The sequence below is a fragment of the Ceratotherium simum genome, chromosome 19 (genome assembly GCF_057802395.1).
Source record: "Ceratotherium simum simum isolate JZ-2026a chromosome 19, ASM5780239v1, whole genome shotgun sequence".
NCBI lineage: Eukaryota > Metazoa > Chordata > Mammalia > Perissodactyla > Rhinocerotidae > Ceratotherium > Ceratotherium simum.
In genome coordinates, this window is record NC_141918.1 from 29,067,332 (window position 1) to 29,091,231 (window position 23,900).

At 35.3% G+C, this 23,900-nt stretch overlaps 1 protein-coding gene across 5 annotated transcripts in view; it reads right to left on the bottom strand.

Annotated features, from left to right (window-relative positions):
- Nucleotides 1–3,954: 3,954 nt before the first annotated feature.
- ATG5 (autophagy related 5) overlaps nt 3,955–23,900 on the bottom strand; it is a 124,867-nt gene continuing 104,921 nt past the window's right edge. For 4 of the 5 annotated variants that reach the window (XM_087443945.1, XM_004422169.3, XM_014781137.2 and 1 more), the window contains 2 exons: nt 22,190–22,307; nt 3,955–4,733 (listed from right to left, as the gene is read on the bottom strand). In XM_087443945.1, the coding sequence (XP_087300071.1) occupies nt 4,597–4,733; nt 22,190–22,307 (255 nt within the window). In that variant the 3' untranslated portion in view covers nt 3,955–4,596. Of the gene's footprint in view, nt 4,734–19,659; nt 19,691–22,189; nt 22,308–23,900 lie in introns of all 5 variants that reach the window. The other variant, XM_087443944.1, reaches the window with a different exon arrangement.

Sequence of the window (23,900 nt, forward strand, 5' to 3'; positions counted from 1 at the left end):
AAGCTTTAAAGCATCTTTCAAACAGAGTTGCCAGAAAAGGACGGAAAAGCCTTATGCTATAAACTCGAAGTCATTAGGATCTAATGATTTAATGCAGCATTTCCCAAACTAGAGTTCAATATGATGTGGTACTAGGGGGAAAAATCCTATAATTAAGAAAGTTTGGAGAATGCTGGATCAAATAGGTCTTTCAACCTTAGAACTCCTCAGAGCTTTTAATATATCAATGTGCTTTGTATTATGAAGCTTTTTCCAAACTTCCATTCAACAAGTATTTAGTACAGTCCACTATATTCCAGGCACAGTGCTAGGTCCTAGGAATACAATACTGAGCCAAACAGATCTGGTCTCTATTCTTATGGAGTTTACACTCAGTGTGAGTAGTAACAAATACCACATAAAGATTTATTACAAACCACAGTAAAGGTTATAAAGTTCATTAGCATCTTCTAAGTAATATGTGAAGCAGACAGATACCTTTTCGACTCAATATAAAAAATTGAAACCCAAATATTTCTCTTAAAGCTTTTCACGAACATGGATCTGATAGCCTACCTTAGTTTGAATAACCTTGCTCAGAGGTCTAACACATTTCCCTTGCTAAAAATGCGTTACATTTTCAGAAGTCAAGTCTAGAGGCAAAAGCAAGACACAATCCACTCATTTATGAAAAGGTCAGAATTAATAAATACCTCCAGATGCTTGATGAGAATAGCTCCAACTTTAGGGGCTGCTTAAATTAGAGTGATGTTGAAACAGATGATATGTACTGCGGTCTATGCTGCACCTAAAATGAATGTGGACTGACGCAAGGATGTGATCCACAGTGGTTCCTACTGAAACTAGGTGATTTGAGTAAGCAGGTCTTCATCAGTAATGCAAACCTGAACCAACTGCACTTTGTATATTGATTTCTAAACAAAGTTCTTCCTATTTTTATAGCTGGTATTTTTCACAGGAAAATACAACATTGATTTTAAGGTGTCATTAAATAATCCTGAGTTAATTTTTTCTCCTTTGTATACACATTTGCAAAGCACCAATGATGTGATACACACTCCACTAGGAACCGGGGAAAACAAAGAGGAAAGAGGCTGGTGATGCTTTATTTATCCTTGTGATGTGGGGGTGGGGAAGCTACAGAGGGGAAGCCAAATTAATCACTTTCAGAAGAATCAATTGGTATGTCAAAGCATGTTGACGCTCCTAAATCTTCAGATTTATCTTTACCTCTCTCGTTCACTCCAACACATTCTCAGTTAACAAAAACAATTATTTAAAAACCTGAATACTTAATGAACCACTTAAAAGATCTAAAAACTGAGTCTTTTTTCACACTATGGTTACTATATTGTTCCTACTAGATTCTACAGTAGTATTACATTTGCTAATAAGTGTGGAGAATTTGTAATTCATGTTTGAGAAAATTTAAAGGATTCTTTTGCCAAATAAAGCTATATGGTAAATGAATTTTTATAATTACACAGTGTCATTTAATTTCAAATTATCTGAAAAGAGGCATGCCTCTCTTCTCTCCTCCCCAACATGGGGAATTTTAAATTTTCAGACCAGGAAATGAATTACTTAGAAAACACTTAGGAGAATGATGGAACTCAAAAAGACAGGTAAGTATTTTGACTGACTCCATCCCAGTGACTGACTCTTAATATCATCACACTTGATTTTTCCCTGTCATACCCACAGATTCTACACTTCTATTTCAACTATGTTGGCACATCTAACAGGAAATCCAACTTACCTCAGACCTAAATATCAATAGTATGATGAATAAAGTGAGACTGTCGTTCTTCGGAATGACCCACATAAACCAAATTTCTGAAAATTGAAAGAAAAGGTTACCTTACATAGCCTATATGAAATAAACATACCCCAGAAAGATAACCATTAAAAGTTACTGTCACTCAATATCAAATCTTGTATATTGTTTTCTTAGCAAATGATCAGTCCCTATCTAGTTTCCAATTGAACAGGGGATAAATGTAATAGGATTAGTCCACTCATGGGTTCACCTCAGACTGACTGGAATATAATCCATACATCACCATGCTATAAAGAATGGTAGGTCAACCTTGTTTAATAATGAGCAGGCTACTTTGGGGCTCTAAATATATGAAGTGCATACCAATTCAACTTTATCCATGGTCAGAACTTAGGTCATCCAAATGAAAAACGACATTAGGAAGGACAAGCAATTTATTTAGGCTGAGTTTATTCCCTCCTAGTTAACAGTGCCAATAATTTAAAAACATATCTTCTTTTACTTAGTGGGGTCACTACCAAGGATGAGTTAAACAAGCACATGGAGATTTTTGGCCCTCTCCAATTTTCTTTCATATGTTCTCTTTTATTCCTCATATCTTTTACCATTTCTTTGAGAAACTTTTATGACAGGTATAAGACTAGAGAAATTTTAGTGATTTCCCCAACTGGTAACTTGCTTTATACAAATTTCATTTCCAACTTCTAAAAATAACGACAGACACAAAATTTACTTAATTTTTTAATAAACCATAAAATTTAAATATTCAAATAAAAAGAAACAAAAATAGATATTTAAGCCAGCACTAATCTCTGTTTTTATTCTTCCTCTGGGTATCGGAGGCTTGACTTACCTGGGACTACAGTGGAGTAATACAGTTATGATGCTGGTGTAATAACGAACAAGTGAGTAAAAGTGGGCAATGGCTTGATAAAATTTACTTTCAAATCTGGAAGTAAAGACCAGCGCTCCCTTGAGCCCACTGCAGAGACTTTACACTGGTCCTGTCTGCGGAAAGCTACTACGGCTTACCGTTCTCACCACACTTTCTTCTTCACCGCTTAGCACTCCCTGGCATTTTGATCCTTTTGCTCGCTGAAGCTCACTTCAGTCTGTCAAAACATCAAGGGGGAAAACCCCCAAACTGAATAGACGAATAAACACTTTTAATGTGAACAATCATATTCAGATCAACCTCTTTTGAAAAAATACAAGTCAGTGGGTTTTTTGTCTTTAAGTAACTCAAATATTGCTATTTTTTCTTCCTTTACTAAAATGGTACTTTTCATTTTATTGACATTAGCTAATTATTTGCCACTTGCTTCTGTTTTTCTCCGATCACATTGGTACCCTACGTTTTTCTTTTTGATTGAGCATTATACATTCCACTCCAGCATATTTGACCTTTGACTAACTTTATCTCATTCTGTGAATAAATCTGCTATTAATCAGTGAAAATCACAAAAAGAAAAAGGAAGCAGTGAGCACTAGCAGGCTCTCACTTCAACGTTCATACAATTTTTTATAAGAAAAGCACTTTTATTATGGAATCTAAAACCACTATTGCATGACCTTATGTCTTTTAGCAAACTCAAATGGGTCGACATTCAATATGGACAGCAAGCTGGCTCACAAGAAACAAAGTATAATGCACAAGTATGTTCAGCTGGTAGAATCCCAGCAGCGTGGCAATAAAGTGCAGCAAAAATTTCCTTATATTGAATAAGAACTCCAGTAACCTCTGAATATTTTTGGTAAAGTTAAGGGAAAGCTACTGCAGTCAGGAGACTAGTAATCTTTAGACTTCAAAGACTGGCTGCCAGGGACCACAGTGAAATATTAGACCTGAAGCCAATGAAAAACATTAGCTTGGAAAGGAATAGGTCTTTCCAAAAATGCAAAATTATCTTAAACAGATGCTTAGCCTACTATGATTTGACAGGTTTACAGTGATAAAACAGCAAAGATAAATGATAACATTATTTATATCTTGCACGTGTAAAGAACATAGATTTAAAAATGCAACAAGAACTTCTATGGCAGCTCCTGAGACAAGTTATCCTATGGCCTACATCCTCTCCATGCCAATGATGACTAGTCTGAATGGTAACACATAGAGTAAAAAGTGATCTACTGTATGTGAGTCAGAAAGTGCTGGAAAAGTGACAAAATGGTATGTTATTAAATGACAAAACATATTTAGATGCTTTATTTAAAAATCTCTTGCTGTTCATTATCAAAGTTACAAGATTGTTTGCATACCAATAGACAGACTGTAAACATAGGAAATTTTCATTAAGGAAAGATGGGTTTACTGTAATTTGATCTTTTACAAAAAATTACTGCAAGTTATTGATAACAGAATTTCTCTTTTACTTTCTTGAGTCTAATTCTCTTGAAAATTAAACCAATGTTTCCACTCCCTCAAGCTAAAGTTCAACCATGGTCACCTTAGGAAATACCCCTGTTTATTTGTTAATCAGAAATATGAATCGAATGGCACATATTTCCATTTTCTTCTTAGGCCGAAGGTTTCGGCTTCATTATATTTTACAAGAAAACAGAAGACTTGCAGTGGTCTTGTAAAGTCTTTCATGTCGCAGCTGAGGTTTAATGACGGCAGTGGAGGAAAGCAATGGTGATGCAAAATAAGACCAGCCCAAGTGCCCTTATCTGACATGGAATCTTTTTCCTGTTTGGCTTGTAGTAGTGTTTCTGGTCAGGCTGCCTCCACCAAACCTGATTGAAGCAGAAAGGTGACATGCTCTGGCAAATCCTGTTTCAGGGTGATTCCGCTCAGGCAAATAGTTGATCCTTCAATCTGTTGGTTGCGGGATGATACTAATATGAAGAAAATTATCTGGGTAGCTCAGATGTTCACTCAGCCACTGCAGAGGTGTTTCCAACATTGGCTCAATTCCATGAATCATCACTTGGTTCTTTTTTTCCCCATCTATTCCAAGAAAGAAATCCAACAATAATCAGTAAGAGTCAAAACAGTTCAAAAAAAAAAATACTCTGCTGCTTTTTGAGAATCCTTAGTGAATTAAATGGATTTTACAGCTCTAACAGATTAAACCTGGTCTGCCTCCCGAGCAGGAAATGTGGACATGGAGAAAGTTCAAATGTTGCAATATGTATCACCCAAAACAGAAACCTGAGGGTTACAATGAATTCTGATAAAAATTCTGTTGCTATATGTGAAAGTATTCATTCTTTCTTAATTACTGTGCTTACCTAAGATTGACGTTAATGAAACTACAGTGGAGAAAACAGCCCATTTGTACCCATTGACCAAAATTTATTTTAGTTACACATTAAAAACTGTACTATCTGGCTATTAAAAACGGGTCAAATGAAGTGGGTCAATACATATTTAAAATATGTAAAGTAGAAAAGTAACTAAAAATCATCAAGAATAAGATGAGTGTTTAGGAAGATGTTTAATAAAACAGAGGGGAGTTGTAGGTTAATTTGCAGTAAAGTTGTTTAAATATATATGAGAAAGTTTTAGAGACACTCTAGAATAAGAGTTACAGTCTTAATGAGAAGGAACAAAGAGTCTGACTCAGGGATTCCTGATTTGGAGTCAAGAAACTTGACTGATTTTTGTTAACACCTATTAGCTAATAAAAGGCTGCTGCAATTCACACTTCTCTTTGAAATTCAAATTTTACTACAAATTAAATTTAAGGTTAGTTTTGTACCTTTTATGATTTTGGTATGATGTACTGACAATCTTTAAAGTAAACAGAAGCACCCTTGGTTGTTATAGGAAAACAAAGAAAGCAAACCAAACTCCTCTTTTGAAAAACAAAACCAAACATAGAACCTTCAAGAAACTTTGTGTCACTCCTTTAGCACAATTCTTCGTTTGTCTCTTTTAATCTCTTCAAAATACAATGTCCAAACCTCAACTTCCTGGAGACAGAAGACAACAAGGAAACAGGGAATTCATGGAACTATATGACAGGGAAATATCCTACTTTTCCCCTTTGGCTCTGTTCAAAATGACTTTTGCATCCCTAGCGCTCTCATGTCTAGGCAAAATGGGTTGATGATGTATGGTGATAATGGCTTGCCTGGCACCTGAAACAAGAGACCCCTTTGAAGAAATATTTAAACTTCCTGTTAGAGGCAGCACAGTCCTAGGAGGTGACCAGTCAACAGACTGACAATAAGAGAGAACACAAAAACACCACAGAGAATTCATAAAAAAAGAATGTGCCCAAATAAAAACCTAAAAAACATACTATCAACCCCAAAGATAACCAAATAAAAATTCCAAACAAACCCCTAAATCACTGTCAGAGTTTAAAATAATTTTGGAAAAAGATATCACCTTAAAGATACCAACCTAAAAAATGCTTTCACTGTTTTGATTTTTCTTCCAATCTTTGTTGCATCTATATATCCTTTCACACAATGGTGATCACAGTATTAACACAATAATTAGTTTTCACAATGATGGGAATCATCTATAAATAAAAGATTAAGCAATATACAGAATACTATAGAAAGCATGGTATTAGTACTCTGAGAAGATTTTAAAATGTTGGTATTCAAATGGATAAACCCTCAGCTATCTGGAATGATTCATTCTTTTTAAGTTCTAGATTGCGAAGGTTTTACTGTATTAAATCTTTCTTAGAATATTTGAAAACATTTCCGGTGTAGGTTTTCTTCATATTCTTATTATATATTTCTTTGAAATATTTTAATATTCTCAGAATCTTCCTCCTACTTAGCACTGAGTCAAAAAATGAAAGAGCAGCGGTGTAAGAGTAAAAGTTCCTTATCTGTAAAGTTTTTCCTTAAGCCAGAGACACCTTCGGATATCCAAACACAGTACTAGAAGAAACAAGTCACAACTCAACATCCAAAATACTGTGCCTAAAGCAATATTTAAACATGGGAGCAAATACAACATGGCATACAATCTACTTATGACCAGTGTGTTTTAAAAGACAGAAAACCAACCCTGTACACAAAAGGGTACATGGAGCTTATAAGTTGTACAACAGAAGGTGGAGAACATAAGCACTATTCAAACACTTTGTATAACAAACATAAATCACATTATCAGAAACCTGAACAGGCAGCACTGATTCTCTGGGTTAAATTGGGGCCACTTTTAACCTGTAACATAAAAGTGTCACTAACTAAATTTAGACAACTAAGGAAGTGGATCTAGGGCTGTCATTTCCCTCAACACAACGGTTTAAGATTTTAAATATTTTGTCACTGCCTACATTTGTCCAAATATAATCTTTTTTTGTTTTCTGACTTCCCCCAATAACACAACTATCACCAGATAGTTGTAACTATCTGGTAGATCACTAGTAACTAAAGTTCCTCTCTTATTCATCACTATATCCCCAATACTTAGCAGGGTGCCCAACACTTAGTAATTAATCAATAAATGTTTTCAGAGCTTAAATAATTTTACTGCTGGTAGAATACACCGCCGAAACTAATGTTTTGAGAATAGTTTCTGATGGCTATCACTACACTAAGTGGAAAGAGCTCTACCTATAAAGACTGTTTTAGCAGGGGCCGGCTGGGTGTTGTAGGGGTTAATAAGTTCGTTCGGTGGCCCCAGGGTTTGTGGGTTCGGATCCTGGGCGCAGGTCTATGCACCGCTCATCAAGCCATGCTGTGGCAGTGTCCCACATAGAGCAACTAGAAGGATGTACAGCTATGACATACTACTATCTACTGGGGCTTTGGGGAGAAAAAAGGAGGAAGATTGGCCAGAGATGTTAGCTCAGGGCCAACCTTCCTCAAAAAAAAAAAAAAGTGTTTTAGTTATTAAAACAAAAAGTCAAAATGTTTCCAGATAAGCCAAGGAGTATATCATACTATCACCTAAATTCACGCTACGATAAGTTACAATAAAGCATGACTGGACATTTTGGCAATATCAGAACTAACAAAATGAAGCAGTGAAAAATTAGCAGATGTTTCTTTTTTTTTTCTTAACAGTAGAAAGGAAATGCTTGATGATATTACTAAAGTAAATCATGTTTTTGGTAAATATGTCTTTGTGTTTCAAAATGGGAATCTAGAATTTAATACTTGGGAATAAGAAATATGTCACTACAAAGCAAATGACTCAGGAGAAAATGTTATTCCACACCTCACCCACTCAGATTTTTTTAAAAGTGAGCTTGATGCTTTAAAGTAGGCAAACATTTGAGACAGCAATCAAGTAACTAGTTCTATATGAAATTCTCTCATACAGGGCACTTTTTGGGGGTAACTCTGATATAATTTCAAACTTATGGAGAAGTTGCAAGAACAGTACAAGGAATTCCCCTTCACCCAGATTCATCAATTGTTTACATTTTGCCCCATTTGCTTTATCATTCTGTGTGCATAATTATTTTCTGAATCATTTGAGAGTAAATTAGAAACACTGAGCCTTTTACCCCTAAATATTTTAGTTTGTACTTTCTAATAAAGACATTCTTTTACATAACCACAAGTACAGTTATCAAAATAAAAAAATTTAACATTGACATAATACTATTACGTAGTCATTTCAAATTTTATCAACTACCCCAATTATTTTTTTTCTCCAGTCTAGGACCAGTCCAGGAATCAAGATATCATTTAATTTTCATGTCTCTAAACCCTCCTTTAATCTGGACAGTTTTTAGCCTTTCTTTTCTTTTCTTTTTTTTTTTTTGAGGAACATTGGCCCTGAGCTAACATCTGTTGCCAATCCTCCTTTTTCTTTTTTTCTCTTCAAAGCCCCAGTATATAGCTGTGTATCCTAGTTGTAGGTCCTTCTAGTTCCTCTATGTGAGAGACCGCCTCAGCATGGCTTGACGAGTGGTGAGTAGGTCTGCGCCCACGATCCGAACTGGCAAACTCCGGGCCATGGAAGTAGAACGAGCAAACCTAACCGATACACTACTGGGCTGGCCCCTTGCATTTCTTAACCATGACAATTCTGAAGAGTACACATCATTATTTTGTAGAATGTCCACACAGCAATTTTTTTTTCTTTTTTTTTTTTTTTTGTGAGGAAGATCAGCCCTGAGCTAACATCTATGCTAATCCTCCTCTTTTTGGTGAGGAAGACCGGCTCTGAGCTAACATCTATTGCCAATCCTCCTCTTTTTTTTTTCCCCAAAGCCCCAGCAGATAGTTGTATGTCATAGTTGCACATCCTTCTAGTTGCTGTATGTGGGACGCGGCCTCAGCATGGCCGGAGAAGCGGTGCATTGGTGCGTGCCCGGGATCCGAACCCAGGCCACCAGTAGTGGAGCGTGCACACTTAACCGCTAAGCCACGGGGCCAGCCCACCACACAGCAATTTTTAAACCTATTTATTTTAATTCACCTTGTAAATACAAGGATAGACCTTCATAAATATTTTGGGTGTGTGAATTAAGGAAAAGGCCAGAAACACAGGTTAGAAACATGCATTTTCTTTAGGTAGAGGAGGAATTCAATTCACTTTAAGAGTTAGATATTAAATCTGAAGAGATCATATATCAATACAGAGAATATCAGAATAAAATTTCATTTCTTATATTTATCTTATTTATATATGTCCAAATATTATAAAAGAATATAAAAGTATCATATAATTTTGTATTATTACCAATAGCCTAATGAAAACTCAATTCTTAACTAGTACCTACCTTAAAGTGAGCATTTTTAGAGTTGTGTGACATTTTAAGAAAAATACCTTCAAACAGATTTGCGTTGTATGATTAGAATGGTAAGAATTACATATAGAAGCAAAAAGAAGAAAATTTACGTTATCCACACAAGTCATTAATGAAAATAATGAACTTAAAAAAATGGTAACTTCTTATGTGTATATATATACAAAAAATGATGTCTGTATACACACACACACACAATGAATATAATATTAATGAGACATACAGGAGAAAGGGCCAACTATGTACGATAGTGAACAAGGTGCTACTGAAGGATGAACTAGGAGGTGGGCAACTTGAACTCTCGTTCTGGTAAGGAAGGACTGGGCAGGCCTCATATCTCCTTTTGGTTATTTCTGTATATATAAAATGAAGGTGTCTGTCTAGATCCATGGTTTGTAAATCTGGCTGACCATCAGAATCATTTGGAAGATTTGAAAAAAATATAAGCTGGGCCCCTCTCCAGACCTGAATCAATCTCTGGGGTAAAATCTGTTTTTAAATGTTTTGTTGAATAAATCTTATAATAATACATGTAGAATTTTTCTTCAAACAAAATCTTATGCAGAAACCCCAATAACACAGGTGAAGGTGGGGCAGCTTCGATGTGGGACTGAGCCTGTCTCCTTGCTGCTTGCTGATTTACGATCCACGGTGGTTTCTGATGTTAACTCCATGGGTCAGTTTGTAAACCACTGGTCTAGAATATAGGATCACTAACATGACTTCCAGTTCTAGTATATGAGTCTTTCATGCCTAAACGTTCAAATCAGCATAATTCACTAGTTTTGAATTCTTAGGCAAATCACTTAACCTCCTGAGTCTCAGTTTCCTCCTCTTACAGTGTGGATAAAGAATTCTAATCTCCAGTGTTGCATGGAGGACTAAACAGGATATCCAAGTAAAGCACTCAGCCCAGAGCCCAGCGCAGGGTTTGGACACAGTAGGTATTCAATAAAGTGAGTGACTCTTCCCCATACCTCCCTCCTGATCACTCCTTAAAAAAATAAGAGCGTCAAAAAACTTAGAGTAATTGAAGACAGAAGACCAGTTTTTAAAAGATCATGGTTTAGTAACAAAAATTAAACACTCATTGTAATTCTCTTCCTGCACACAAAGTTATGGGAATAAGGTAGTTCTTTTAGTACTAGGTATATCAAAAGATATATAAAAACCATGGATTCAATTATGTGATTGGCATGCAAAGGCTGTGAGAATCTAGCCTCATGTTAATATATACTCTGAATTACACAGCTCCATTATTATGCAGTGTGGCATGCAAATTTTATGAATGTGTTAAGAAAAAAAAAAAGAGGACAACAACAAAAACCCAAAGACTCAATCATTATGCAAACACAAAATGCATGACATTAAAAAAATTCCTTAAGGGGGCCGGCCCCGTGGCATAGTGGTTAAGTTCGTGAGCTCTGCTTCGGTGGCGTGGGGTTTGAAGGTTTGGATTCTGGCCATGGACCTATGCACCACTTATCAAGCCATGCTGTGGCAGGCGTCCCACATATAAAGTAGAGGAAGATGGGCACGGACATTAGCCCAGGGCGAATCTTCCTCAGCAGACAGGAGGACTGGCAACAGATGTTAGCTCAGGGCTAATCTTCCTCACCAAAAAAAAAAAAAAAAAAAAAGTCCTTAAATATTGTAAACCCTCTGGATTAACTTAGTAGTGCTCTCAACATGTACATTCAGTGGAGCACATCATCGACAGGTCAAATAAGCTCTATTGTACTATAGTTATGTTATTAATAGACTCTAGGTAAGGTTCTTAGTTTTTTAAAAAGATGAAAACATTCAAGTAGGGGGAAAAAAACTTCCAAAATCTTTGTTATCCATTTTTAAATATATCATTATTTGAGAGCTCATAGTCTGTGATGACTCGGCCTTTTAGAGATTTCTATTAGCAATGGCTCATAACATTGCCCATCCCAATCTTCATTTCAATCCTTATTTTAGCCAATCTTCAGTAAGGAATATGACCTAAACGTCTTTCAAAATAGATTACTTGAGATTCTGGACAAGATGCATGAGTTTCATTCTTACTGTTAATAAGTATAATAAATATGTGAAATCTCTTTGACTTTAAAGGAAGCTAAAGAAATGTATGGTATACCTTCAAGGGAAAATGCTTTGAAATCAGAAAATTTCAGTTTAAGAATTTTTTTTTGCAGTTTATACTTGTGAATATGGAAAATAGAAATCTAAGGCCAAAAGTTGTAAAACCATGGTGTTTAGCTTTGTGGCTTCACATTTATATTTCATAATTATTATCTGCAGAAAACGACTTGATTTGCTATCCTGGAATGTGTGATGCTGAAGGTAAGACTTCTGAAAAATAATGAATACTTCTGAAAAAGTTTTAAACAAATGAAGCGATGAGCTTTTTGATTACTGCTAGTCGAAACAATTTTGTTCTGTCTGACAAATTCTTTAACCTCTGATATGTTCATTAGTAAAACGCCAACTAATTGAATCCATCGACATGAAAAACCACAGGCAGAAATCTGAGGTGCATACATCATGCTGAAGGATTTTGACTCAGCCTCGGCGGTAATAGTCAGTGAGGTCAGGTCAAAGAGGGTTAAACCTAGCCAGGATATAGCCAAAGGAATACATCAAACGCTGATTTTAAAAGGGCAATTAATCTTAGACAGAAATGCTTCCTGGGGAATGAGATTTCAATCTTAAGAGCACACTACATGATGTAGCAGTAAAAATGAACATATACAAGCACACAGAGCTTTTATCCTATGATCACAAACAGGAGAGTGCTGTTTATCAGAGAAATACAAACCCATTTAAAAATACTTACATTAACTTCTCCCGGATCTATACTCACTTAGAAGTACAGGTCTTAATGAACATATAATATCACAGTTAATAAATACCACATATCTCTTTCCATGTATAAGTTTTATATTTTATACCTTTAAAAAAATTATTTCTGCCCAAAATATTCCCAGAGCCTCAACTCTTAACATCTTAAAGAAGATTTTCAAAACATTTCCATGTTAATTCTTTCATTGTCTTTTTTATAGTCTTTATATTTCTTAACGAGGACATAAACCAAAATTTAAACTAAAAAAAAATCCCATATAATTAGCTATAATTATAAAAAGAAAATTGTATTAAATTAAGTGATTGTAAAACTATTTTAATAAACTGATTAAAAGCTTCCTCATAAGATAAAAATGTGGTAAAAGTTGGAAATTAAAACTTGTTCATTTAAAAAAAATCAAAAAGCAAAATAAAATTTTGAAAATATAGGTTCAAATGTTTTTGATCTGCCTACACAAAATGACCCACTAATTCTAGTTGAGTTTAACAGGGCCCATTCACATTTGTCAAGTATGAATTACAGAACAGTTCAGAATTAATTGTTTTATTTAAAATATAGGCAATAATTACACTGTTTACACATAGGGCCACAATGAAGTCTCACAGGACTTGTTTTAATGAAGAGATGCCTAGCTTTTAACTGCCTGCATGTGTTTATTATTTGGTTAAGAGAATTTTGTTGTCTAGTGCTAAAGATGAAATATTAATTGTGTGTCTGTTCCTACTTTTGAAAAAGTCAGGTTAATTCACTTAACTTCTTGAGATTTAGATAAAGAACAATCATTGAAGGGAAAATCAGAGGCATCTTCTGACAGGTTCTGTAATCTTGTCATTATCGTAACAGAGAATAATGAAAATAATCAGTTTATTATTTCTTTGATTTTAGAAAAGACATGTCAGTGGATTAAGTTATTAACAGATTCTGTATCATCAAGATTGCCCATGTGTTGGGAAAAAGCACAGATGAAGGGAGAAGGAAACAATCAAGGCAAAGAATTAGACTCATTTTAGTTTAGAATTTGATGGCATAATGATAAATTTAAGAAAATAGATTATAATTACCAAGTTTAAACTGAGTGTAACAAACTGCTTTTGTCCAAACTTGAGTATAGTAGATCTTTGCTCATGAGGGCTATGTCTGAAGAACTTTTTGAGTTCCCACTGTGAATGGCACTATATCATATATATATATATTTTACATAAAAAACACATCCAACGAGAGAGAGAGAAACAATAAAGAGCAGAGAGAGTTAGGATGAGACTGAAAGGGTGAGTGACCAGTGACCCAGTCCCACAAGCCAGGCTCACAGTATCTCAGCAGTTACAAAGGGGCCATCCTGGGTTACTTGTGAATAGCTGAAAATTCAAATAAATGTGTGATCCTTTGCTTATAGTCTTCAATGGAAAACTTTCACTAGCAGCAACACTTTCGAACCTCTTGCCTTAAGATTTTTATTTTTAATATATTTTAACAAGTCTATGATAATCGAGCTGGCTGCAGTGACTATGGAGATGCCTTAGTAAAACGACCTTGTTTCTTCCTTATTATAGAGCCACACTTCTGGCATTTCTAATCATGTCCAGAAGTTATTTTCTAAAAAAAGTAAAAACCAGTGGCATGGAACTCTTGCTACAATCTGAGGTATAAGCAGTTACAATACTGGTTTCATCATGTATTTATACCTTCTGTGCATAGGCTGAACATCAACAACTACTTGTCTCTTTGGAGTGGGGTTATCTACAAACACCAATAAGAAAAACAAAACTGCTTCTTTCTTTTTCCTTTTTTTTTTGGTGAGGAAGATTGGTCCTGAGCTAACATCTGTTGCCAATCTTCCTCTTTTTGCTTGAGGAAGATTGTTGCTGAGCTAACATCTGTGCCAATCTTCCTCTATTTTTAGAATGTGGGACACCACCACAGCATGGCTTGATGAGCGTAGGTCCACGCCCAGGATCCAAACCTGTGAATCCCAGGCTGTGGAAGTGGAGCATGAAAACTTAACCACTATGCCACCTGGCTGGCCCCAAAACTGCTTCTTTCTAAGTTCACTTTATAAATTTCTTATGAGTACAGTTATTTGTTAAAAAAAAAAAAAAAAATTAACAAAACTGTAAAAAAACAAAAAAATATGTTAACTGTAAAGCCTCAGAAAAACATGAGACTATGAAATCTCACTTATATTTTTGTTCATTTAAACCCTACAATCATCCTACGAGGCAGGTAGCAGGAAACATCCTTATTTTATAGAATAAGAAACCTGGATCCATTAAAAACAACAACAAAAACAACTAAATGATCTTCCAAATCAAACAGTGTGAAGGTACAAAGGGACACTAGAATGAAAACAAATTCTACATGAGTAAAAAAAGAATTACTGAACTTGTAAAACCATTATTATTCTTACTCCCTAAACCCCCCGTCTGATGAAGTTTGGGTGTTTGTAGGCTTTATGTTTCTGTGGTGTGAATTTGAGAAATGAAATACTACCTCTTTGGGGCAAAGGAGAAAAAATGTGAATGCCTCATCTTTTCTTACTTTTTGTAAAAACTATTCTGTGGTTTCTCATAAAGCGTATCAAGGGGCCGGCCTGGTGGCATAGTGGTTAAGTTCGTGTGCTCCATTTCGGTGGCCCAGGGTTTGCAGGTTCAGATCCCGGGCACAGACCTACACACTGCTCATCAAGCCATGCTGTGGCAGGCATCCCACATATAAAATAGAGGAAGATAGGCACGGATGTTAGCCCAGGACCAAGCTTGCCCAGCAAAAAGAGGAGGACTGGCAACAGATGTTAGCTCAGGGCTAATATTCCTCACAAAAAAAAAAGCATATCAAAAATAAAGTGGTATATTGGGGATGGCTCGGTGGCGCAAGCGGTTAAGCGCGCACACTCCACTGCGGCGGCCCGGGGTTCGCCGGTTCAGATCCCGGGCGCGCCGACGCACCGCTTGTCAAGCCATCCTGTGGCAGCGTCCCATAGAAAGTGGAGGAAGATGGGCATAGATATTAGCCCAGGGCCAGTCTTCCTCAGCAAAAAGAAGAGGATTGGCAGATGTTAGCTCAGGGCCGATCTTCCTCACACACACAAAAAAATAAAATAAAGTGGTATAAATTTTAAGTTAGACTAACTAAATGGCATATTATGACTCTCTCAGCCTCAAGTTGTTAAAATTATCTTCCAATATACTAACCAAGCAAATAATAGATCAATCTTAGTCACTTAGGTCCTCAGTGCTTTCCTGATATCACTGAAAATTTTCTGCACATTTATGGGAGAGAAGTAGAAAAACATGACTTGCTCCTCAGCAAAAAAAAATGGGGAAATTCTAGACCAGCATTTTAGACCAGATATTACTCCTTAGCAACCAGCCCCTGGGTAGCTGGTGAACAATTCTACTTCTATAGTAGTCATGTGGTATGTGTGACCTGGTCCCTCCTTTTCATCTGTCTAATTTCTGCTCATCTTTTAAGACTTAGCATAGTCTTCACTACTTCCTCCAGAATGGATAAGACAGCAATACCAGGTGCTTCCTAATATTCTTTGCATATCTCCATGACTGCACACACCACATCTGTGCATCTTTCTGCCCACTCCAATGGTACCAAAGTTTCTTAAAAGCAGGGACTATGTCTTACATATCTTAGTATCTCCAGTGCCAGAAGACAGTATGATACAAAGTAACTGACTGAGGAATAATGAAATCTACAACATCAAATGGAAATTAAAAGTTAAACTGAAGTTGGGAAGGGTCTCAAGGAGTAAATAAATTCTGAGGAAGCAGAGCAGCAATGGAAATGGAAAAAGGCAAGTGGCTACAGGATTGTACTTGTTGGTAAGAGAGATGCAGGGAAACTTTACTAATTTTCATGGAATGTAAGCCTTTCCCCTACATATACACTCCATTTGTACAATATCAAACATGAATTTGGGATTAAAACAGCCCAACTGTCAAAGAGGACTGATCAACTGGAACCTTGAACTCAATTTATAAAAGCAAAAATGGACACTTTTATCCTCATAAGCTTAACTTACCAGAATTTTATATAATTACATTAGAATGGGAAATGAAGAAAAAAATGGGAAATTAAAATATAATTGAGCAAAACTTATAGACGTTTTACATTCTCCAAAGTAAAAGAATAAAAGCTATGATTTTAAATTTTTATTTTTTTATATGTTGTTTTTAATGAACAAAGAAAAAAATATTTTACTTCAGGTCTGGTACAGAAGCTTAGCTCTCTGAGTCATTTTAACTACAGCTAACACCACAGAAAAAATTTACCTGAGCTCACCTTTGGTTACTTCCTGTTCCCTCTAACTTGGCTAACTCCTCTCGCCACTTACAAAACAAAACAAAACAAAAAAAGAAACACACACAGCAGCTCATCATTAGTTACTCCACGAGAACAATGACCTAAAGCACGTCTTCATAAATATTAGCACATTCTACTTTCATATGATGAAATAAGGTAAAATTCTTTCATGCATGAATCACTTGTTGTAAGGAGTAGTAGACAATGGTGCCACATAACTTTTATGAAGTACTTTCTCTTTTTATCATGTGATGACAGCCAGTTCTTATCCATACACACCCAATCTTAACGTCTTTCGCTTTCAACTTAAGTCGGGTGCAGGTGTTTCAAAATGCTTCACGTTTGACAATACCACAGGTGTACTGACCCGACAACAAACAGCTCTTTACTGAAACAGTGATGATGTTTTGGATACTCCTGACAGATCCTGAAATGACAGTTATTTCCAGTATGAGGTGACAAAAGGAAGAGGTAAATAAAAGTTTTTCCAGATAAGATACTGGTGTTAGAAATGTGGCCTCCTCCTGGTATGAAGGGTACCATCAAAAGTAACTCAAAACTATAGGTGCTACTTATATCATTTCAGTGAAGTGTGTGTGTGGTATGTGTGTGTTGTCCGATCAATATAAGCACGTGACAGTCTGGGTGGGAAGCAGTCTGTCACACAAAGATAACCACCTACAGCATCTGAAATCGCCTAAGAGGTAGGTTTGTGGATCAGAGTTGTGAGTGGCTGGCTACGTCATAGCCCCAGCTTCAAGAAAATACAAGGGAAATCACACTGTGTATTCTTCAGGAATAGACGTGCAGCTAGAGCACGCCAAAAATTTAGTAGAGAATAAACAGTTTGTAAAGCAATAAAAAGCCTCACAAATTTGCATGCCATTCTTGAGCAGGGCTATGTTAACTTTGTATGTATTGTTGTGATCTAGGTGTAAGAGGCAGAAGAGCACGAAGGTGCTCCCGACAGAGTGCATCAGCTCAAAGCACATGACTGCTCTTCATTTACGTGCCTGAACGTCATAGCCACCATTTTAATAAATTCAACAAGAGTGGCCAGAACTATATACAGGAAATCTAAAATAACAAAATGAACAAAATCACAAAAATGGAAGTTCAGGTTCCTAAGATACCAGAAAATACTATAAGGATGAGATTAGGTACTAAAACACAAATCACAGAATAACGAGTTAGGAAAAAGCAAACATTTCAGAATGTTATTTTAAACTAAACAAAAAAGTTAAAAGGTTGAAAAAGTGAAAATGAAAACAAACGGTAGCACAGTAAAGTGGAAAACCCAATGGACCAGGAGATGGAGACTTGAGTTCTAAACCTAGTTCTGCAATTAGGTAGCTAAGAGACTTGTAACAAATCATCTAAAAAATTGAGACTGAACTAAATTAACTCTAAGGTTCTACAGTTATATGATTCTTTAAAGATGTCAAATACAAAATTAACACCCAACCAATTTCTTCCTGCTCTCCTCAAGTAAGTTTTCTCTTTTCATTCTGTGTATTGGTTGACAACTAAGCTGCTGACTGGGGGACAGATCATTATAGTAGAACAGTTTTCTTCCAAGGTTTTGCGTTTCATTGTGATATTCTCTCTCAACAGTCAATTTACTTCTTATAAAGAAGTAAATTTTAAATGACATAATGTTTTTGAAAGTAGATTGTCAAAAAATATCTGAGAGGGGCTGGCCCCATGGCCTAGTAGTTAAGTTTGGTGTGCTCCGCTTTGGTGGTCTGGGTTCATGGGTTTGGATCCTGGGCTCAGATCTACACCACTCGTCAGCCACGCTGTGGGGGTGACCCACATATAAAATAGAGGAAGACTGACACAGATGTTAGCTCAGGGCTAATCTTCAAGCAAAAAAAAGAGGGAGATTGGCAACAGATGTTAGCTCAGGGCTAATCGTCCTCAGCAAAAAATAAAAAACAAAAACACATCTAAGAACAGAGGTAGACATTTAAATACTAAGCTTTAGCTTAAATTTCAAAGACTCAATTGATAAAAGTAGTTTTTCAATGTTCTTTAAAATACTACAAAGTACTCAAAAAAGGATAAAAATACAGTACAGAGAAATAAATGACTGAAAGCCAATGCTTGCTGTAGGGGCAAGTATGAGGCTTATGGGTCCCATCTCTGTTAGCAATAAAAATGATTAGTCTCTGAATTACACTTCAAATGGAAAAACTAGTCTATAGTCCCAAATCCTTAAGAATGTAACAAAATAGACATAAAATAGATAGACATGAAATGGATTAAACAAACAAACCCTTACAGCATGGAGAAAATGAACTGAACAGTAAGATTATTCTTGAATCAATAAAAGTTACTGGGACTTGCCCACTCAAAACTTCTGTGACTTGAGTTCAAAAATAAAAAGTTTACTTAACTATCTCTGTAAGGATATACAGAAAAATGGCAACATTGGTTGTTTCTGGAGGGGAACTGGATTAGGGTTTAGTGAATAGGAGCTGAGTGAGAGACTTTTCACTAAATTCCTTTAAATACTTTTTGATTTTCAACAGTATAAAAATATATTTTTAAATTATTTAACTGAACACAAAACATTAAAAAAAACCTTGATAAATAGGACTTCATCAAAATTAAATACTTTTCCTCTTCAAAAGAAAATAAAAAGACAAGTCACAGACTAGGAGAAAATAATTGCAAATCATACATCTGATAAAGGACTTGTATCCAGAATATATAAATGACTCTCAAACTCAGTAATAAGAAGACAATCTGAAAAAATGAGAAAAGGATTTGAATAGACATATCATCAAATATATCCACAAATAATACACACATGAAAACACACTCAATATCATTAGTCATTAGAGAAATAAAAATTAAAACCATGATGAGATACCACTACATAACCACTAGGATGGCTATAGTAAGACAAAAAAACATGCTGGTGAGGATGTGAAGAAACTGGTACCCCCATACATTGCTGATAGAACTGTAAAACGGCGCAGCCAGTTTATAAAAGTTTAGCAGTTTCTTAAAAAAATTAAACACAAACTTACCATAGGGCCCAGCCATTCCACTCCTAGGAATCTACCCAAGAAAAATGAAAACATATGTCCACACACAGACATGCAAATGATCGTAGCAGCATTATTCATACACTGAAAAGCTGGAAATAATCCAAGTGCCCATCAAATGGTCAATGAATAAACAAAATGTTATATATACACCCAACAGAATACTATACAGCAATAAAAAGGAACAAACTACTGATACATCCCATAATTTGGATGAAACCCAAAAACATTACACTAAGTGAAAAAAACCATTTGCAATTTTGTATGATTCCACTCATGTGAAACATCCAAAAGAGGCAAATTACAGACAGAAAACAGACCAGTAGTTGTCTTCTGCAGTGGGAGCAGAAATTAGCTGTGAACAAGCACAGAGAACTTTTGAGGTGACGGAACTGTTCTAAAACTAGATTGTGGTGATGGCTGCAGAACTCGATAAATTCACTAAAAATAAAAATCACCGAATTGCCAAATAAATTATTTAACTGAAACTCTTACTAAAAACTAAAATTACACAGCAATAAAGATAAATTAGGATTCTAAGATAGTATTATAATCAACTTAATGCTAATTATACCATAATTTAATGATCATAAATAATGTTTCAAATAATGACACAAAGAAAGAATTCAGTAATTGGAATACTGAGTGAACATTTACCCCAACACTAGAGATACAAGGATGTGTAAGACACTATCAAAAACCTTGACTATAGTCTAGTAGAGTACAGTGATGACAAATGATACAGTGAGATCTTGTAAAATATATTTATAACCTCCTAAATCAATGAAATCTGTTCAAGTTCAATAACTTTGAGTAGTGGTCGATGATCTTTCTCATAAACCCCTTCTGGTACTGGTTCTGATGGTATTTTGGCTATCCCTCTTCACCCCTCCTATTGAGCCTTTGTGCATTACAGAAGAGCTAGATCACATAGGAATGCCAGGAAAGGCAAGCATATTTGATTAAAGAAAACAGCTATATTCACAGACCAATGACACATGTTTTCAGCTCCATATTCTTTGTTTAGTCATTTAGGCTGAAATATCAACATTCCCCCCAATCCTACTCTGTTGCTATTTCTACTTATTAGGTAAACCATTTCCTTAGTTACTATATGCTTCTTGAACTGTAAGATATAGTTTCAAGTCATGTAAATAACACTGCAATCATCCCAATTTAGAATATGTTAATAAGAAAAACAGCATTATCTACTAAAGTATTACTTTTATATTTACTAATGCCTTACCTCTTTCCATAAAGAATTTAAAGTAGCAAGTTTGGAATTTTTCTCTGTACAGTCATGTGTCGCTTAACCACAGGGATACATTTAGAGAAACATATCGTTAGGCAATTTTGTAGTTGTGCAAACATCAAGAGTGTACTTACACAAACCTAGATGGTATAGCCTACGACATACCTAGGCTACAGGGCACTAATCTTATGAGACCACTGTTGTATATATGCAGTCCATAGTTGACTGAAACGTTGTTATATGGCACATGACTGCATAATAAATACAAGTCTTTGCAATATATTAACAAATACGGTAATACGCCACTGAAATTTCCCCTATAGCTTAGTGATAAATTAATAGGACTAGGATTACAAGTCCTTCAGTAACAGAGGGAGGATCAAATGATGGTACATCGATATGAAGGCCCTTAGTGTTGCTCTTTAAAAAATAGCTTTAAAGAATTTTTAATGATTAAAAATATGCTCATATTCCATTAGGTGAAAAAAGCAGCAAGACATATAATTTTATACACACACACACACACACTCCCCTTTCAAATATTCAAGTGTACATACGCATGTGTATGTCAAGAGTGGTCTCTGTGAATTGGGGGACTACAGTATATTTTTTTTCTCTCACTGTTTTCTGCATTTTCTTAGCATTCCTTATGCTGCAAGTAAGAAAACAGAATTCAGCACTTTTTATAGTTTTCCTTTGCCTACTGGAAAACAATTTTAAACTAAGCTACAAAATGAGGACTATGAAACAGGACAAGTTCTTGACTGGACCTGAAATGTCAAAGCCTAAGAGAACTATGTTGAGTAAAACATTACAAAGTAGTAGAGAACTGAAATAAAATACTTACCCATTATTCAGTATTTTTTACTCAAAATATCAACCAAAGGTAAGAAAATTTTTTTACCATCTCTTATTTCTTTAGAATGAAGAAACACAATGCAAGATTGAAAATAATATATACCAGAACTGAACCCACAAATGAAAGACCCAGGCTACCAGAGATGTGATAAGAAGGTAATTTAAAAATGGTGTATTTTATTTTGCCAAAGAGAGTCAATTCCTTATTTTGTTAGTGTCAATAATTTATAAAATAATAAATTAAATATTAAGTGCTTCTGTCTCAAAAGATTTTTCCCTAAAAATAATGAAAATATTTTCCTGAAGTAACCAGTAAATGTTATTTATAAGTGCAGAATGCTTATGTTACCTCAGTAACAAAGAGAAATTAAAGAAAGGTTTTAATGTTGCAGATTATATTACCTTCAGGAGCAACTGCAGAAGGACAAACTTCTTTGAGGAGATCTCCTAGTGTATGCAATTGTCCATCTGCAGCCACAGGTCGAAAAAGCTTCTGAATGAAAGGTCGTTCAGTTGTTGTCTATTTGAAAAGTGAAAAAAGAATTCAAACAATTAGGTCTTTATTGCTGAGAATTATAAATTAATAGATCAGAACTTTAAAGCTGGCATTAGACGCCTTCTGATATAGTGTAATCAGAAGCATACATCATCACAAATGTTGTATTATTGCCAAAACACTTAAGTAAATCTAATCACGAGGAAACAATCAGATTCAGAATGCATGACATTCTAAAGACACTGGCCTGGACTCCTGAAAAAAGTCAAAGACATTAAAAAACAAAACAAAAAGATTAAAAGAGATTGGCAAGATATAAAACCAAATACAAAAAAATAAACCTTGACTGAATACTGGATTGGAGAAGGAAATTACAAAAAGAAAATCAGCTATAAAAGACATTTTTTGAATAACTGGGGAAATACTGAATGAACAACAGGTAACATGGAATTAATGTCAAATTTCTTAGGTGTGATAACGGTTATAAGGACAACAACCTAATTTTTAAGAAATTCAGGCTCAAGGAGGGATAAGGTACCAAGATGTCTGAAACTTGAGAGAGAGAGAGAGAAAGGCGAGCAAACGTGGAGAAATGTTAATTACTGGTGAATCTAGGTGAAGGGTATATGGTCTTAATTGTTTTACTATTTTAACTTTTCTGTTTGAAAATTTTCAAAATGGTAGATGCAGCATTTCCTCTGACAATTGTTATTAGCACTACGTCATAATTTATTGCTAATAATTTAAATGTTTTACCCACATTTAAAATTAAGTTTCATTTTTCCGAAACTGCCTGTATAGGAGCACAACAACAATGATGGACGCCTCATCATTGCAGAGTACAGAGGCTCTGGGATCAGCCAGTCTAGGAACAGCACTATAGTTTATGAGCTCTGTGATCTTGTAGCCCGTTTCTTTGGAAATTTGGGACATTCCATATTTCTTAAGTTTGTTGTGAGAATAATGGAAGAACTGTGCCAAGCACAGAGTAAATGAATAAATAAATAAATGTCAAAGAGAATAAAAACACCCCCCAACTGTTATCTCATTTTAATGTGGTAAGTTTTTTAGCTTCCAAGAGGGAAAAAATCATAAAAACCTAGAAGAACAGAATAATGTCTTATATTTTATGAGAAAATGATTTCAAATAACCTAGCCAATAAAAACAAGTTTGTCTTTTTTTTTAATCACAGAGGTATATCTCAACTTCTTTGATACAACTGTTACAGATTTGGTAAAAAATAATCTGGTTTTAAGTGTGGACATAAACTAAAATGTTAGAAAACACAGACATGGCGCAAGCATGTGATACCTTTCCTAGCTTTACATTGTGTACTCAGTGGATACCTAACAGATGTTAAAAACGGTACTCCAATAATACAGTTGTCTGTGGACAAGTATGAAAAAAAAACTGTAGAAAACTAAAATCTTGATAACTAATACACACTGAATACAATGCAATTCATTTCGATAACTGAACTCTTTAGGGATTATTTTTTTTAAAGTATGATTGATATCCTTCAATCTAGGAAGCTCACACTTTTCACACAAGATGAAACTGAGAATGGTATCATGCACAATCAAGGATTAACTATGTGAGGGCCGGCCTGTGGCTTA